Source organism: Stegastes partitus, unplaced genomic scaffold, assembly GCF_000690725.1.
Source record: "Stegastes partitus isolate 25-593 unplaced genomic scaffold, Stegastes_partitus-1.0.2 Scaffold88, whole genome shotgun sequence".
In the NCBI taxonomy this organism is placed as follows: domain Eukaryota; kingdom Metazoa; phylum Chordata; class Actinopteri; family Pomacentridae; genus Stegastes; species Stegastes partitus.
Window position 1 is genome coordinate 492,859 of NW_007577819.1, and position 18,544 is coordinate 511,402.

Below are 18,544 nucleotides of genomic sequence, written 5' to 3' on the forward strand. Positions count from 1 at the left end.
TGACTCTACTTGTAAATGAATGCATGAAGATAAAAGTGCATGTGTTTTACGCAGCTGTAACAGAATCAGAGTTGACACTGAAGAAAAATATAATCCACAAATGGTCTTTTCTGGTTTAGAGGAAATGTTTAAAATCTTATTTGTGGGTAGAAAAGGGTTCAATCTGAGCTGTTTCCTAACCTCTGGGTTTTATATATTACATATTACATGGTGCATTCATATTTGTGTTCACTGTCTAATTAAATGTACAGCGCTTAACAAATGTATTAGACCACCACCCAGTGTCAGGTTTATGCCACAGCTGCCCTAAATGAAGAGCATCGGTAATTACCAAAATCATTTCCTATGTTTCTGTAATGGTTAATACACCAGCATGTAGAAGCTCTTTAACTACAATGATATTTGTAATACTGAAATATAATTATCATTGCTATCCATTAATTTTAAAATGTACTGCTTTACAAAAAAAGGCAGAAAAATAGTAAAGCACATAAGTATTTCTTGATTAAGATGTGAAATTCTTCACTTTCATTGCTGAAAAAAAAAAAAGTTTTAGTTGTTGAATGTTCTGCTTGATTCATTTCTGACTTCTCAGATTTAGGTATGAAAAGGTGAATTCAGTTTGAAATTCCTCATTCCTGTTCAAAATGGTGAAACGCCGAGAGCCGAGTGCGAATTAAAGCACCTTATGATGCTCGATGGTCTATACACACACACAGACACACACACACAGTGCTTAACAAATGAGGTGGTCTAGTACATTTGTTAAGCATTTTGTTGGTTTGGCTCCAAAAAACAACCTGAAAAGTCGATCTAAACCAGGAGTGCCCAATCCTGGTTTCTCGAGAGCCCCCATCCAGCATGTTTTAGATGGTTCCCTCTTCCAACACACCTGATTCACATGATCAGGATCGTTATCAGGCTTCTGCAGAGCTTGATGATGAGCTGATCATTTGAATGATCAGCTCATCATTTGACCAGGATTGGAGACCCCTGCTCTAAACACTTTGGATCTTGCTATTTTCCCACATCTGACTGCAAAAGCAGCTACTTTAGGTGTATTTTACATGACGTGACTACAAGACTAGCAACACAGGACTAATGCATAAACCGCCAAATTGGAATAATCCTGTACGTCATTATTTCAGAAACTCTAGAAGCAGCGTCAGCCTCAGAGGTTTGAATGTTAATGTGACACAGACAGAACTACCCTGTAAATGTTACTAGCCTGACTTTAGCTGTTCATACACTGTGCTGAATGATTCGTGTTTGGTCTTTACCGACCTGAAGAAGCCTTGCTGGAACACTGAGAGACGTCGAGTTTTCCTGATCAGCACGTCGGAGATCTGACAGATTTCTATACTGACGAAGAACACCGTGTAGCAGGTGTATTCCTGGTACAACCTCTGGCTGTAGGTCTGCAAGCACAGCAGAGGAGATAAAGCAGAATTATTAGGTTTCTATGTTGACAAAAATACTACTCTACCCCCCTTTTTTTTTTTATTGTTTGTATCCGCAGTTTGAAAACTGACCCATTCCTGTCCATAGCTGTCTTGTAAGTCTTGCAGGTGAACATCCTCCCACTGAGAGCGCAGGCCGACACATAAAAGTGGAAACCAGCCCTCCTGGGCCATGGCTGTGAAATAATCTGTAAAACCTGCAAAAGACTGGATGGCTCCTAAAGTAGAGAAAGAAAAACGGGTCAGCACTGTTTTAAAAGTTTGTGGTGAGTATATGGAGCAGTAGATCAGCTTCCTGCAGACCGTTAGAGAGCTTATCCGTTGTACTGTGCAGGGGCGCAACAGTGAAATTACGAGCTCATACAACCATCACATCTATTTTAGAAAACCTAATTAGATCCATATGTATTCCACTATATTTTGAATTGCTACCTGGTGCCTGATATTTAATGTTTCAAGTTATTTCCACCATAAACTGATGCAGAAAATGGTACAAATTGGTGCATAAAAAGTCCCCAGAATACAGTCCTACCTATCTGGAAGTACGAGTACACGGCCAGGGCTTCGTTCACCAGCCGGTCACGACGAGGGTTTCTGGGCTTCAGGTGCATGATGTCGCTCTCTGCTTTCTCATAAGCCAGAGACACAGATGGGAACTACAGGACAGACAGGAGTAAACAAACACTGTATCACTGGACAAGAGAGCGAGGAGCATAATGATGCAGCTAATTTACTGTTAATATCACCAGAACACCTGCTGTTAAGAGGGAGTCTGGTGCTGTTAGTACGAGGCACAATCATCACCTGTTGTGCTGTAATGTAATTTGCTTCCCCACAGAAGTGAACTTAACGACACGATTACTCACGATGTCGGTGGCCAGTTCGATGAACAGGATGGTGATGCAGCCCAGAGGGAGAGGCACGCTGACGGTGATGTAGATCAGATATGGAGTCAGCTCGGGAATATTCTTGGTGAGCGTGTAGGCGATGGACTTCTTCAGGTTGTCAAAGATAAGACGGCCTGCAGGCACACAGACACAGAGCTTCATATACTTGACCTTGTTCAGTAGATAGTACGGCGCCTAGCAGCTAATCAAAACATGTTGCATCCTTTTAAAGATCTGATTTTTTCTTTTCTGTCGTTGTTATTCACTTGTGCTTTACTTCAGAGCCAAACACATCCATGTGGGGGTTATGATCTCTCTCCTACGACCAGCTTTTATTCCGTTTTACTACAAAATCCATCTTTAAAAGGTCCCATAAAGGTTTGCAATCTGCTGTTACATCAAAACAGGCTGCAGGTCTAAACACATGGCAAGCTCTGACTTTTGGGAATTAAAATTACAAACATCAGCAATGTGAAGTTCACTATTCTAGATATCACTAATAATAGTCATTCTGACTGCAGAGCTCTGAAATTAAATTGGGACTAATCAAAATAATAGCTGCAGATATCTCCAAAGTCATGGTGTCAAGTCTGAATAGTTGTGCATGACATTGCCCTCGCAAAGGTTCCCATTTGATATCAATCCAGCAAAAAAATTTCGAACAGTTTTCGCAGAAGTAATGGCGGCTGCCGTGGTGACTAGGCAGTTTCCAGTTCTACAAAAGTGTTATGACAAGCAAAACTTATTTTAAGATATCTAAAAATGGGAATGTACGTATGTTAAACTGAGGGGAATTAAGGATGCCTTAACCTGCAAGTATGACTAGCAGACTAAAACCACAGATATCTGAAACTGGAATTACAACTATTGAACCTCAAGCACATGAATAGTAAAAGTGATGTTGTTTGCCCTGGAAGAATAAAGATACAGATATGTGAAATGTTCCTTCTGGCTAGAAAGAAATCAATTATAGATACATATCCAGTCTAGCTAGGACATGTTAAAATAGCTTGCTACATGGACACTTCATTCAAGGACTCACTTTCTGATCTATAAAGAAAAACAAGGGGGTCTTCTTGGCTCATATTTTATGGTTCTACCATCTTGTATTTCTGTTCGTAAACAAACTGGATTTTGCATAATATGCCCCCTTTAAGTCCAATGATGTCGACTAAATCCTAGACATTGATTGGAGATGTTTTTATCAACGTCTACATTCTCACCCTGTTCCACTCCAGTGACAATAGATGCAAAGTTGTCGTCCAGCAGGATCATGTCTGCAGCGTTCTTGGCAGCATCTGAGCCAGCGATCCCCATGGCGACGCCAATATCGGCCTTCTTAAGAGCAGGAGAGTCATTCACACCGTCGCCCGTTACAGCAACGATGGAGCCCTGCGGGGATGAAAGAAGAACATATCCGTCACAAGTCTGAATCTATGAATACATGCAAACCATCCCCTTCTCCTGCTGCTTCTTTATTCACAATCCTCCTCAGGGATCCCGCCAAAGTACAATAAAAGCTTTATAGTGCCTATCCTTAAAGTTATGTGCATATAAAGCTTGCTTTAAATGTCATGTTTAAATAAGTACCATTTGTCAATTGTTGAGGGGTTTCGAGGAGACAGGAAGTAAAGCAAGAGATCGTTGTGCATTTACCAAACGTTGACAGCTCTCCACAATGATCAGTTTCTGCTGAGGGGACGTTCTTGCAAACACCATCTCAGGATGGTTCCGCAGGGCTTCGTCTAATTCGTCACTGCTCATGTCTTTCAGCTGACCGCCACTGATCACACAAGCACGAGCCTCGCTGTAAACAGACGGACAGAGTTACGCGCAATGAATAGACAGAAGTATGCACGCAGGGTATGAGGATTGTTTAAAGTGTGGACAGCAGCGACCCCAACACCTCTTGTTGACTTGTTCAACAGGTATGCGCTTCCTCTGGGCGATGTCTTCCACCGTTTCACTGCCTTCTGAGATGATACCAACATTTGCTGCTATTGCCCTCGCTGTAATTGGATGGTCTCCGGTCACCATGACGACCTGAAGTTCCAAGATATAAAAACAGTAGGTATGAGACAATGAAATAAACAGTCATGATGAAAGGATTCTGCTTTACAGATGTAATTGTCTGTGTAGATTCTCAGTCATCCAGGTGATGGTAGTCTTAGGAACTTAAGTAGACAGAAACTGGACTTCTTTTTGCTTCTTGAAGACATTTCATCTCCCTTAGATTAGATTAGATTAGATTAGATTAGATTAGATAGACCTTTTTTGATCCCTTTGGTAGGGCACCTCAGGGAAATTGTTGTTCTAGAAACAGCACAACAGGATTAGGGTTTGGGTTCGGGTTAGTTGTAACTAACTGATGGGAAGTCCATGGTATTTATTCTCAACATTCACAGAATGGTAACAATCCAAGATTCACATGACTCAAGGTGTTAATGGTCGTAAAACTGCCTAGGGACAGATCCCAGGACCGCATTAAAAGCACCCATCAAGGGGTACCACAAAGGTCTAGGGTAGGGGCAATACATTCCACTGTTGCTGCTATTGCCTTTGTTGTAATTGGACAGACTCCTGCCACCATGACAACCTTAAGTTCAAGATATTAATAAAATGCTTAAGGGACTGGGCCATAAACAAATAAACAACAACAAAACCTTAGTGATTAATGAGTCTGACATTCAAAGAGGTAATTGCCTCAGAATTCATTCATCATTGGTTATATTACTGTCACGTAAAAAAGTTTCTGATATCTTCAAACTTCAGGTTGTCGTGGCGGCTTGAGGCTATCCAATTGCAGAAAGGGCAATCGCAGGTAATTTTGGTATCATTCCAAAAGGTAGTGAAACAGTGGAATAAATTGCTCCTCCCCTAGCACCACTTATCAGGTACTTACAATGCAATCTTGAAATCCCTCCCTAGGCAGATTTACCACCATTAACACCTCGAGTCACGCGAGTCTTGGCTGTCAACAGGCAAGAATTAATACTCAAGACTCCCCACAAGTCATTTATAGCCGAAGAAGCCTCTAGTAAAAGAAATAAAACGTCTTAAGAGAACCAAAAACACAAGTACAGTTGCCTTCTACTGATGCACCTAGGATTACAGGAGCAATTATGTGCATATTTTTTTAAAAAACGGAGAGATGAGACAATGTGAACACACCCTGATACCAGCAGTACGACATTTCATCACTGCATCAGGTACGGTGGCTCTCGGAGGGTCGATCATGGAGATGAGACCAGCGAAGCACAATTCGGAGGTGGTGAAATTCATCTCATCAGCATCAAATTGATAGCCACGAGGAAACTCTTTCTCATTAAGGTAGAGGTGACAGAAACCTGGGATGGCAGGAGAGGGTCGATAGAAACACACATCATTATTAGCGACAAATAGCAGCAAATGAGTAGGCCATGTCGCTGTTGAAGGAACAACTTTCTAACCCAGTACTCTCTCCCCCAGTCCTCCCAGGTCCATGTATGCTGTCTGAAAAGCTTCCTTCCACTGGTCATCCAGAGGCAGCTCCTGGCCTTTTATCAAAATGGTGGAGCAGCGTTCCATGATGCGTTCTGGAGCTCCTTTCATAACCAACAGGTAGCGAAGGTCCAGTGGATCCTCCAGTTCGTGGATAGACAGCTGGAGAGAGAGAAGAACGAAACTAGACATTTTGTGTAAACATTCATTATAAGATACTTTGAATGGCTGTAGCGAGTAATTGTTGACTAAATGGACAAGAGCCGACCCATGTGTGGAAACAGACACACAAAGAATGGAGCTGAATAGACACAAGTGATGGAGAAGTAACAGGGAAGACCCTTAAGGCAGCAGTAAAGACTGAAATGAAACTAGCCCTCATAAAATAGGCCAAAATACTTTATCACATTCTTTGGACTTTTTGGGCACCAGCTGAACATTGGATTGCACTTTGGCTTTTCCACTATGCTGTAGGAGGTGACTCTCAAGCTGTTTGTAAGGGGAGGGTTACAGTTTCAATGGGCGGGACTCACATGCATGAACAAGCACTAACATGCACACGGAGCTCAACCAGCTGCTGAAACATAGAAGTTACAGGCTTTAATTACACCCCACACAGGCAGTCTCTGCTACAAATGCCTCACATCTGCCATATTTTACATAGCAGTTAGCTGATTGCTGCTATATTAATAGCCAATTTATGTTAAAAATCTTGTATATTGCAAGAATAAGCAACAAACCAGAGATGATAGTGTATGAGAACTATATAATTTGCCTAATATTTCTCTTGTTTACAACGTAGTAGCTGATTGAGGATAGTACAAAGCCTCCTGTCGTCACCTGGAACTTGTTGGTGGAGTTGAACGGTACTTCTGTCACTTTCTTGAAGCGATTCCGGTAATCCATGACGTTTCCCACAGTGAGCTCGGTGAACTTCAGCAGCGCGGTCTCGGACGCATCTCCGACCACAAGTCGCTGCGAAAAGTTATGAAAGTGACACAGTGATTCATACAAATAGCTTCTAAAACAAGGAAACTAGCTCATAACTACAATGCAGGAATTAAAGTTAGAGCATGATGCAACATTTTGTGGCCTCAGAGTTGCAACAAATGTCTAAAAATGTGTACCTTAGGAATAGGCACGCCGTCCTGATCAGGTCTGAACGTTGCTCTGTTACACAGTGATGCCACCCTCGCCAGGGAACGCCAGGTTTCTGATGACTGGTCAAAACTCTGGCCTGGGAACCGCATATTCGAAGCATTATCAAAGGATCGCATCAATAATAGAAATCCATCTCAATCATCTAAACTCAGTGGAAATGGCAACCTGTTGTTGGTTTATAACGCTGCTTATAATAGAATATGTTGATTTCATGAGGCAGTGCTTTGAATGTAAACAGGCTCTATGTGAACATTTACCTGACTGATCTTCAGTGGTGTCGGCAGCGTGGATCTGGTTGTCGAACCAAAGGTGAGCGACAGTCATCCTGTTCTGGGTCAGTGTTCCCGTCTTATCAGAGCAGATCACTGAAGTGGAGCCTAGAAACACACATGAAGGCGTACATTCTGTACATGTATGTTGACTGTAATGGCTAAACAGAGAACTGATTTCAAGTCAAATCTTTATTTTGTGTATTTAACTTGCAGCACTGTACTCCATGAGGTGTGGATTTGTAGGTGTAGGTGAAAGAGCTGTATTCTCAGATCTATCTCCAAAACACACTGGAGAATGGTCTGACTACACCTCTTTATCGTTTCGGTTTAGCGTGTTTGTATTTCTTAGGTGATGCTAAGCCCAGGATGCAGCAGTGGTGCCCCTGCAAAACAATGACCAGGGAATTGTGCCGGTGGAATATTTGCATGCAGGAAGCCGAGCCCTGTTACTAAAACGGCAAATTAAACAGGCCTGCCGGACTGCACCATTCACATCTTCAACAAAACATTACATTTTCAGCCTGTAGGTTGCTGCTTTGAGGTTGTTTTTGTCATTTCCTGGAGCAAAGAGGACTTTGAAGACGGTAACATGCAGCTAGAACGAAATGTGGAGCAGAAATGGTGGATTTATGTAGTCCTCATTCAGCTCTTCCAACTCTAATCTCACATGAGCTTCAAACATGTCCAAGCTAAAAATCTACATTTGCAGCTTCATCCAGGAATCAATCCTCAGCTTCCCACATGAAGCTCTTTAGTCTAATCCATTGAACCACTCGGTGCTGCTATTTATTCTATTTCTTCTGATTAGTGAAAATCCCTGTGATTGGTTAAAATCTGTGTTGGGCTGGATTTCCAAATGACTAAAAAAGGAGCCAGGCGAAGGTGCAGAAGCCTTTCAGATGACTTGAATTACAATATGCTGAAAGAAATTATGGGATTTTTGCACAAACAATGCCGATAAAAATTAAAAAATACTGCCTACCCCATCTTTAACTCCACATATCTAAATATTGCAACAATTGCATCACCATTATTCAAACAATTCTGCAATAACGTAGTCATGAATGTTTTCCCCTGATCATACAATAAACTGAGCAGGAATAGGTTCGCTAACCTAATGTCTCCACGGCCTCCAGGTTCTTCACAACACAGTTCTTCCTGGCGAGTCGCTTCGCAGTCAGAGACAGACACACCTACAAACAGAGAAGCTGACATGTTACTGCAGAGAAAAGTTACATTCATGCAGAAATTCATGTAAGTTTTGCACATTAATGCCTGGATATCATTTTGCATTCATACAGTCAAGATCTTAAAAGAAATAGAAAGTGCACCACAACCAATGGTATAGAGGTAGAGGGATACATGTTGGGGGTGACCTACAGTAACTGTAGCCAGCAGCCCCTCTGGCACATAAGCCACCACGATAGCCATGAAGAAGATCATGGCCTCCAGGAAGGCGTATCCGATGAACATGGCAACCACAAAGAAGGTGAACCCGAAAAAGATGGCGAGACCAGCGATGATGTCCACAAAATGCTCGATCTCTATGGCGATGGGCGTCTTCTCGTTGCCGACGCCGCTGGCCAAGCTGGCAATCCGGCCGATGATGGTGCGATCACCTGTGTTGATGATCACACCGGTGGCCACGCCTGCAGAGGAAGGGAGTTTATTCACGATGTTGTTTCACAGCTGAAAGGTTTAACTGCAAAATAATGAATAAACAGTGAACAGATGACCAGTATTCTGGCCAGGCTTTGGTTCTGTATCTGTTGTTTGCACCTTCCAGGCAGGTTGTAGAGAAGAAAGCAATGTTTCTGGTCTCCAGTGGATTCTCATGAGTACATTCTGCATTCCTGGTTTGTGGTTCAGACTCTCCTGTCAGAGACGAGTTATCAACCTGGAACACAAAGTACATTAAACAAGATTTGCTGCATATCTGCATGTTGAAATGTGGTAAGAAACAGAGAGATGTGATTGTGGATAATGAGGCTCCATTTATGCCGTTTACTTCTGATGGCCAAATAAAATGCACTGACTGCTGAGCTACAACTCTTTAAGTAAGACTTAACAATTTAATTGATGACACTGTAGAAAGTTTTAACTATTTGTTTTTCTAAAATTAGCTTTTATTTTACAGATTTGTTTTGATAGAGTAAAATCACAAAAAATGTATTAGTTTACATGTTAACTCTAGTAAAACAACAACAACACACATTTGTGGGGAAAAAAATCCATTTTTTCAGTGGTAATTTATTCTTTTGCAGTGTTTAGCAGGAAAATTACACTATGTTTATTAAAAGAAATATATTTTTAAAAAATAGACAACTCTGATATTTGCTGTTATTTAAAAAAAAATAGTAAATTATTCTTTAAAACTATTATTTTCATACTCATAAAATCCCAGAAAAAATAGCAATTTACATTATTACCATAAAAAAACAGATCAAAATTGCAAATAATATCGGAATCAGAAACATCTGTATTTTTAAACAGAGTACTTTATTCTTTTACAATGTTTGCCTGTAACATTATACGCTTTATTTAACTGTATTTAAATCACGCAACATTTAAAAAGATTTTTTTTAACATATATTTCTGATTTTAAAAAAATTATATCAAGGATTAAAAATGCAAAATTATTTTATATGTTTTGTTACATTGTCAACAAAATAAAAGATTGTTTAATTGTTATTATGATGGTAGTAAAAGCTGGTATTGTTAACTTAACAGGTTAAAAAAAAAGAGGTGTAGAAATTCAACTAATAAACAATAACAAACTGATAATATACAGACTAAAACTTCATGTAAACAGACTGTTCTTTAAGATCTTATGATAAACTTTTGTGTTATTTTATAAGGAATAAAGCTTGACTTTAACAGATCAAGATTGCAGCTGCTCCTCTAGAACAGCAGAGTTTAGTGGATTCATTAGCTTTGCATCCACACAGTCTGTATCTCACCTTACAGCTCTGACCAGTGATGATGCGGATGTCAGCAGGAACTCTGTCTCCTCCTTTGATCTCCACCAGATCTCCCACCACCAGCTGGTAGGCGTTGATCTGGTTCTTCTGGCCGTCGCGGATCACCATGGCTTGCTGTTTACGGGGATTAAGATAAGCCGAGATGAAGGAGGAGAGATACCATTGGGTTGGTGTGGGTTTTTTTTTTTTTTTTACTGCTGATGTGCAACTTACTTGTGGCACCAGATTCTTGAAGCTGGCAATGATGTTGGTGCTCTTGAATTCTTGGTAGTAACCAAAGCATCCAGTTACCACGACAACAGCAATGAGAGTGATGGCCAAGTACAGCTGGGATGAGAGAGTGAAGATGTTAAAGTTTCAGATTCCTCCTTTCTCTCTCCCTTTTTTCATTTTCTGGAGGAGAAGCAGTGGAAATGTGACTCACGTTGTCAAAGCTGCCGAGGTTTCCTCTCGCAAACTCAATTCCGAAGGCGATGGAGCAGATGACAGCGGCGACCCACATCAGACACTGCAGGCCTCCAGCCAGCTGCCGGGCAAACTTGACGTACTCCGGAGTTCCTTTGGGAGGCTTCAGCTCGTTGGGACCGTCTCGCTCCAAGACCTGAGCGGCGAAGGCCGAGGTCAGACCCTGCAGGGAGGAGGAGGAGGAGGACGGAAGAAGACAGGTGAAGTGGATGTACCGAGAGGTTTGTTTACATGTGCACAGGAAACCAGACGGAAGTTCTCACTTTGCTGCTCCTCCTTAACCAAACGTACACAATATGTAAGAAAAGTAAAGCTATTCTAAATAAATACGTAGACTTAAACTGACAGCAGCAGTAGTTGTAAAGTGCATATTTGTAAACCTGATTTGGATGAAGTGACTATGGCAGTGGTGAAGTGATTATAAAATGCACATTAAACTGAGGTTGTACATTGTGTGTGTGTACAGAGTTTGGGGGAATTTGTTCAGTTTAGTGTAAGAGACTCATTCACAGGCTGCGTTGGGGATGTGATCTGTCTTTGTTGTGGTTGCTGGCCTTCCTGAGGATCCTGATCCAGTAGATTATCATTAAAAGGTATAAATGGAAGAAACCAAAACAGGTGAAGAGAAGCAAATAAACTAATAAAACTAATATACAAGAAGAAAATTGAATGAAACCAAGTTGATTCCAGACGGAGAGTCCTACCTTGGTGACGCTGGTGTTGTACCTTGCTTCTAGCTCTTCTATTGTAATCTCGTGGTCGTCCTGCAGGAGGAGACAGACGTCGCTGATTTACAGGTTCAAGGTGATTTATTCATAGCTGCCAGGCTGGAGCTCAGTTAGGACTTGAAAGCAGCTGAAATAAGGCCTCTGCAGTAAGTCTCAGGTTGATGTGCAGCAGCACACAGCTCATCATTGATCCTTCATTCTAAGGAAATGTGGTAACAGAGCTGTGTTCTTCTTTTTGCCACGTCATTACTCACTATGTCCATTTCTCTCTTCATCCCCTCCAGCTTCTCCTTCTTCTTCTGCTTCTTCTTCTTCTTCTTGTCCAAGTCTCCGTCCATCTCGAACATGTCGTACGATTCCTAAATGCAGGCGAAGAATGTAGAGATCAGGGCGAGGAATTCATTTGTCTGACTGAAATGCTTCACGTTTTTAAATCAATAGATACAAATATTTGCGTATTCATCTGGATTAAAACATTTGAGTTTTAGTAAATAAACAAATCATTCAAAGAGTTAATCGATTTAATAGGATCACAAAACGAATAAAACTTCCAGCCATAAGAATTTCATTACTACAGTATAAAAAGGTTGCTGTAAATTTTACAGAAACGTACTCTTACAGTATTATTACTGTGTTTTCAATTTCAGCATTATAGTATTAATACAGTTATGTAATTAAAGACAAGCTTCATTCTTCATTTTGTAACATAAATCACATTTTCTGGTGCAGAAAACAACCCAAATGTAGTGAACCAAAACAAACCTTTTTTCCTCCCTGATGAGCATGTGTGTCTAAAATGTGGTTTCATTGTTAAACATATTAGAAGTACAAATACAAATACAAATGTTTTCATGCACTCTGTCTCTCTGTTATTATAGTATAAAGAGTTAATTTACAAAAACAGATAACTCCATCTTCACAAAGCCTCAGAAAACCCACTTTTCCATCGTCTACCTGTGACCATATCAATCAAACTTAAGTTATCTCTATTTTTGTCATTTCTACTGAGCCAAATCCACTCACCTTCAGTTTGGCTGATATTATCTCAAGCAAACAACAACAAAATAAGTTTCCTGAAAATCTACGAAAATTGAGTTTTTGCAAATGAACTCTTCATATCAACTGGTTGGAAAGTCGACAACATCATTTTGTCTTCACATTAATCACCAAAATAAGAAATATCTTATCCTATTGTCCTCTGCAGTCACAAAGTTGTTTCATCATAATCCAAAGAAATGAAAATGCAACGTAGATACAGTCATATGTACATGTTTTACTTCATTCACATGTAACCGACACCATTTCTAAGTAGATTTCAGTTAACTAAAGCATGATATTTTATAGCCACGTGATGTGTTGATGTCCTCTGAGGTTAAAGCTGATGTTTCCCATCTAATTAAGGTTCTAATTAATTCATGTTGCTGAAATAAGGCTCAGAAGAATGTTTTTGTTGAAACTATCTTGTCTTTTGAGCTTATTTAGCTTCTGTGTCTGTGCAGTCCATTTTTATAAATGAACCTGTCTTCGCATGTCCTTGAACGAATTTACACAAATAGACATTTTCCTTCCTCCCACTGCCGCTCAGGAGCAGAACCCCTGGTCGCCAGCTCACCTGTGCCGTCACCTACCTTCTTACTCATGGCTGCGGGTGTGATGGGGGACTGCTCTCCTAAATCAATGGAGGTCCAGACCACTCGTTCCTTCTTCGGCCCTGAAATCTTGGCTGGTTTCTGTCTCCCTCGGTGGTCAGAAACGGGACGGATTATCCGGGGAAACCTTTTATACCCGAAACTCCCCTTTTTTTTATATACGTACATGCGCACGCGTTTGAACACTCGCTTTGATTCGACGGTAAACTCAACAATGTCACCTCTGTTCAGGTGGCACACAGTTTCGGTCGTATCATAATATCGTGCGTCGGCTGCTGTATCTCTGCTATCTCTTATCTCACCTCTGCACGTTTTTTTGTATTTCCTGATAAACTGATTGGAATAAAGAGCAGTGAAGGTTAAAACACAGCAAAGTCATTCTGAACATTGCACCAAACGCTGCACAACAGTTTATTGCATTCACCATCACTACCTCCTTATTATTTATGACTTTATGAATGTCTTGTTGTTATTGCAGACTTGAGGAACAGTCTCAGCACAATGTAGGGAAATGCAAAGCATGAGCATGTGTGAGTTTTTCCAGATGACAAATGGACTGAGTTTAAATAGTGAGCATTAGGTGACATGTATTGGTTATACAAGATGATAAGCCGGCGGAACAAAGGCTGACTCAAAGCGGCGTCCACAATCCACAGCTGTGCCACCAAAAAGCAGACGTTCGAGCGAATCCCTGCAGCTCCTCGGAGCCAAAACACAAAGAGAGGAGAGCCAAGAGAGAAAATTGCCTGCAGCTGGAGTTAATCAGCCGTCACACCTGCTGCCAATCGCAGCTCATTGCAGCAGCAGGTGACCTCCGGCAGCAGAGGAAGGTTAATGGTGTCGGCGTGTCTGCTGGGGTTTCTGGCCTCCTGACTCGCCGGCCGGCTGCATGTCCACTCCGATAACTGGACGCCGCTTCTGTCCCGACCTGTCGACAGCTTTGACCCCCCCCACGCCGCCACCTCCACATGTGATTAATGCACTCGTCTCCGCGGGTGGATTCACACCTCGTTTGTCATTATTATTTCGGCTGCTGAGTGTTTTCCCCCAAAACAGCTCACTGAAAAACTGAATACAGGTGCTTTTCTGGAGACTTTATAATGAAATCATCCGCTTACAGACACTAAAACTTGAACCATGCCTTGTAACTGTGTATGCTATATAATACATTTGAGTATATTATATCCTACCAAACAGGTATGAGTCTACAGGTGTGTTCTATTCAATTTGATTTATATAGCGCAGTTCACAACATGTCATCTCACAGCACTTAACATCGTAAAGTATAGACCTTCCAAATTTTAATCCAACCATCCAGAGTTGCCTTTGGATTTCCTCTGAGCAAGTGGTCAGCAACAGTGGGAAGGAACCAAAAAAATCCAACAGAACCAGAAAAGGCGGCCATCTGCCTCAACCGGTTGGGGTGAGAGTGGAGATGAGGAAGGCTAACATTACTCAGATATGCCAAATTTAGGCCATGTTTACACATAGCTGGATTTTTACAAAAACGGATCTACGTTTTCAAAAATGACATCGTTCACACCAGATCGTTTTCAAAAAAATCTTCGCTCACGCAAACCCGCATAATGATGTCATTAGAGGCTGCTATGAGCATGCCAAACCTATAGGGGGCAGTGTAATGAGAAGCATAATCAGAACCCTTGAAAAAACACAACAACGAATGGCACGAGTTACTTCCTGTTACTTCAACGAGAATGGCGTGAGGGTCATTTGTTTGGACTGACAAAGTGGAGCTACTCCTAAATGTGGTGTTAGAGGAGAAAACAAGTACAATTCTTGAAAATATTGACTTTCTATCACAGTAGTCAAACTACAAACATGGTTGCATACATATGGCGCTGATGACGCTTATTGTTCGCATACTGTGACGTCAAACTCCTCCTGTCTACATGCAAGCTAAAGACAGAGTTTTTCCAAATCTCCACTTTGACCAGAATTTTTTAGATATGATTGTTTTCAGTAACTCGTAGCTTCGTTTACGTGTAAACCAAAGGCCCAAATGCGTTGAAGTATCACTATTATTGTTACGTTTAAACGGGTCCTTAGATTTACAGTAAATTTCTGTTTGACCAAAAGGATTTTTCAGGCTGAAAATGGCATAAACAAGCAACAAAATACAGTCAGACTTTATGTTAGAGATGCTAATGATGAATTTTAACTTTTTCTGCTGTTTTAAATGTTTCATGTCCAAAATTTCTCATATGCCTGGGAATGATGGGTAATGATGGGGCAAAAAGCAGTTTCTATTGCATTTCAAATGGTTTAGGTCATTTTTTTTGCATGTTCTAGAGCGTTCTAATCCACTATAAACTGAGAACAGCTGATGCAGTAGTTCTGTAGTCAGTTAAAGTCAACTGCAAGTCATTGATAAAACCAAAGAGCTCATGGAAGAACTCCATTTGTGCAGTGATGCTGCTCACAAGATGTTTAAAGGCTACCAAGTCATCCATCCATCCATCCATCTTCTCCCGCTTATCCGGAGTTGGGTCGCGGAGGCAGCAGCCTTAGCAAAGCCGCCCAGACTTCCCGATCCGCACACACCTCCCGCAGCTCTTCCGGGGGGACCCCTAGGCGTTCCCAGGCCAACTGGGAGACATAGTCCCTCCAGCGTGTCTTGGGTCTTCCCCGAGGTCTCCTCCCGGTGGGACGTGCCCGGAACACCTCCCCAGGGAGGCGTCCAGGAGGCATCCGGAAAAGATGCCCGAGCCACCTCAACTGGCTCCTTTCGATGTGGAGGAGCAGCGGCTCTACTCCGAGCTCCTCCCGCATGACTGAGCTCCTCACCCTATCTCTAAGGGAGCGCCCGGCCACCCTGCGGAGGAAACTCATTTCGGCCGCTTAGTGCTTTCAATTTCCAGTACAAAGCATCATCAAGAGGTCCAAGGAGTTCCACACTGTGGAACATGTCAAAGGGCTGCAGGAGGACAGACATGAGCCCTGCACTGGAAGAATAGTGGAGGCCAAGAAGAACCCAAGGACCAGCACCAAGAGCATCCTGATGAATGTGAGCAGTTCTGGTAGCAACATGTCAATCAGACACTCCAGCAGACCAACAACAAGGCTGGTCTCCAGGGACGCATGGGAATTTTTTGACTAAAGGTTTTGTTTCGGTTTGCTTCGCTCTGGTGCGGTTGTCCTCTAATCGCAAGGTTGGTGGTTTGATCCTCGGCCCCTCCACAGTGGAAGTGTCCTTGGGCAAGACACTGAACCCAAAGTTGCTCCCAATGGCAGTTCTGGCACCATTGGTGTGTGAATGAGAAACACATTGTACAGAGTTTTGAGTGCCACTATAGCAGAAAAGTTATTTGCATTGTTTTTTCAATTTGCACATTTTATACATTTATTTTATTTTATTTTAATTTCACTTTATTTTTATTTTTCATTTTTTAAATAGTATTTGACTTTCGCCCTTTTCTGTTGTGATTGGTGTTTTTTCTTTGCTGCTGCTGTATCACAGTAATTTCCCAGGCCTGGGATAAATAAAGTATTTTTCTATTCTATTCTATACTATTCTATAGACCATTTACCATTGTTAATGAAGCTCTGGCAGCAATCTGTTGAGTAACATGTCATTATATCAGATGTACCAGCATGAACCTCTGAGAAAGGACCTTGTGTAGAAGGTAAACTGCTGTAGCTGCAGAAACAGTGTCCTTAACCAACCTAAACACACACATACAACTTATTAATTTTAATCAATATATATAAGTCAGACTGCTTCACACCACAGAAACAGCTTTATCCTTTAATATTCAGTTGTGTCCTGGGTAACAGTAAGTAAAAAAAAAAGCTGAGTTAAGGTCACCCTGTCCCTTAACTGTTCCTTCCCAGAACAGGTTGCATGCTGGGTAAATAACAGCCAGCTCAGATAAGTTGTGTTTAAGAGAGTCAATATTGTACTGTTCTGTGTGATGCAGAGTGACAGTGGCTGTGTAATCAAAATAATGTTATCGGCTTCATTTTATCAGCTCTAATTACACTTTACTGAAGGGACAGATGAGGAGAATCAAAGACAGAATACTGATCAGCATGGATACCCAAACAACTTCCTGATGCTGTAGCTGGAAAGAGCTGCTGCTGTTTTTCATATATTTTAGATTAGTATTGTTGTTATAGGTGTCCTTGGTGTCTCCCACCCAAAAAAGCAGAAACTTCTCGTTGCCAAAAACACTACACCAATGCAGCAATGCCCTCGTCAAGTCCTTTTCTTCAGCACTGGGTCTTTCTTCACTCCTAAAATATGATTTATGAGCTCATGCATCCACTGAATTGTTTGTGGCAAATGTAATTTTTGAATATGAGCAGAAATCTTGCTGAAACTCATATAAGCTTTTAAAGTCCGCGGGGTAATAGATTAATCCATTAATCACTGATGTGACCGGGTGCCATGTATACATTCAAAGAGGTTATTCCCAAAACAAAAAGAGGACAGAAGAGTAATTCCTGCTTGCATATGTGTTGATTCAGCAGGGAAACTATTAAATGAGAAAAGCTGATCATAGCAGAATAAATATTTGAAAGCAACACAGAATGAGCCATCAACTTGTCAGGGAGGGGTGAACTAAAAGTATTCAGGAAGACTCCAAACTTAAAAGTCCAAGTAAATCTTAAAAAAGGTAACTAATCCAAACACTGGCAGAGAACAAAGGCAATGCAGGACTATATGTACACAGGGGTCGAAACAGGAGACGAAACACAGGTGATGCACAAGACTGCAGGAAGCAAAATCGCAAGAGACACGCAAGGAAAGGCTATTTCAAAATAAAACAGGAAGTAACTGTAAAGGGACATGAAACCTACAGCTCGACAGAAAAGAGAGAAATCCCACAGAAATTCCACATGAATGTGTTACAAAAACAAAACAAAACCCAGGAACCATGGCAAGAATTATATAATAGCTACATTTTCTCTAAAATTTGAAGAAGCATGAATATTTTTTTTGTAACAAATGCCTCTCCAATGTCGTACACTGTATAATGACAATAAAGGGCATTCATTTATTCTAAAACAACCTAATAATAATTTTCATTCATCATTAACATCTCTTACACTGTCTTTTGTCACTCGTTATGTCACTTCCAGCAAGAAGAAACCCATTTGTCAAATAAAAATTCGCTGTAAATCAAATTTTGGCATTGACTTGGCAAATTTGAGGCTTAACTGTGGACTCGTGCATCCTTTACATATTTATTTTTTGTGATTTCTTAACCTGTTTGGTAAGACATGTGGCATTCGAATTTATTATATAATACACTCAGTAACAAGGCATGGCTAACCTATGGGTAACTTGTTTTTTTTTTACGTCTGAAAATGTGAAAAATGACTTACAAATAGTTAGAATTTGTCATTAACCTCTCTAGCACAATGTCTTATAGTCTTTTGTCATTTCCAGCCAGAAGAAACTTAATGTTTAACTAAAAATCCACTATAAATCTTTTTT

General features: G+C 41.1%; 1 protein-coding gene across 1 annotated transcript in view; it reads right to left on the reverse strand.

Moving 5' to 3' along the window:
* The window catches only part of LOC103353877 (ATPase H+/K+ transporting subunit alpha), a 17,384-nt gene extending 4,310 nt beyond the window's left edge, over window positions 1–13,074 (reverse strand). Inside the window, exons 1-21 of the mRNA XM_008277053.1 lie at window positions 13,063–13,074; window positions 11,689–11,793; window positions 11,411–11,470; window positions 10,666–10,869; window positions 10,455–10,568; window positions 10,221–10,355; window positions 9,040–9,157; window positions 8,641–8,909; window positions 8,375–8,453; window positions 7,246–7,365; window positions 6,955–7,064; window positions 6,668–6,802; window positions 5,797–5,989; window positions 5,519–5,694; window positions 4,254–4,390; window positions 4,004–4,154; window positions 3,571–3,739; window positions 2,327–2,481; window positions 1,993–2,116; window positions 1,533–1,678; window positions 1,285–1,418 (exon numbers count right to left, since the gene is read on the reverse strand). Of these exons, the coding sequence (XP_008275275.1) occupies window positions 1,285–1,418; window positions 1,533–1,678; window positions 1,993–2,116; window positions 2,327–2,481; window positions 3,571–3,739; window positions 4,004–4,154; window positions 4,254–4,390; window positions 5,519–5,694; window positions 5,797–5,989; window positions 6,668–6,802; window positions 6,955–7,064; window positions 7,246–7,365; window positions 8,375–8,453; window positions 8,641–8,909; window positions 9,040–9,157; window positions 10,221–10,355; window positions 10,455–10,568; window positions 10,666–10,869; window positions 11,411–11,470; window positions 11,689–11,793; window positions 13,063–13,074 (2,846 nt within the window). The remainder of the gene's footprint in view (window positions 1–1,284; window positions 1,419–1,532; window positions 1,679–1,992; window positions 2,117–2,326; window positions 2,482–3,570; window positions 3,740–4,003; window positions 4,155–4,253; window positions 4,391–5,518; window positions 5,695–5,796; window positions 5,990–6,667; window positions 6,803–6,954; window positions 7,065–7,245; window positions 7,366–8,374; window positions 8,454–8,640; window positions 8,910–9,039; window positions 9,158–10,220; window positions 10,356–10,454; window positions 10,569–10,665; window positions 10,870–11,410; window positions 11,471–11,688; window positions 11,794–13,062) is intronic.
* Window positions 13,075–18,544: the final 5,470 nt, after the last annotated feature.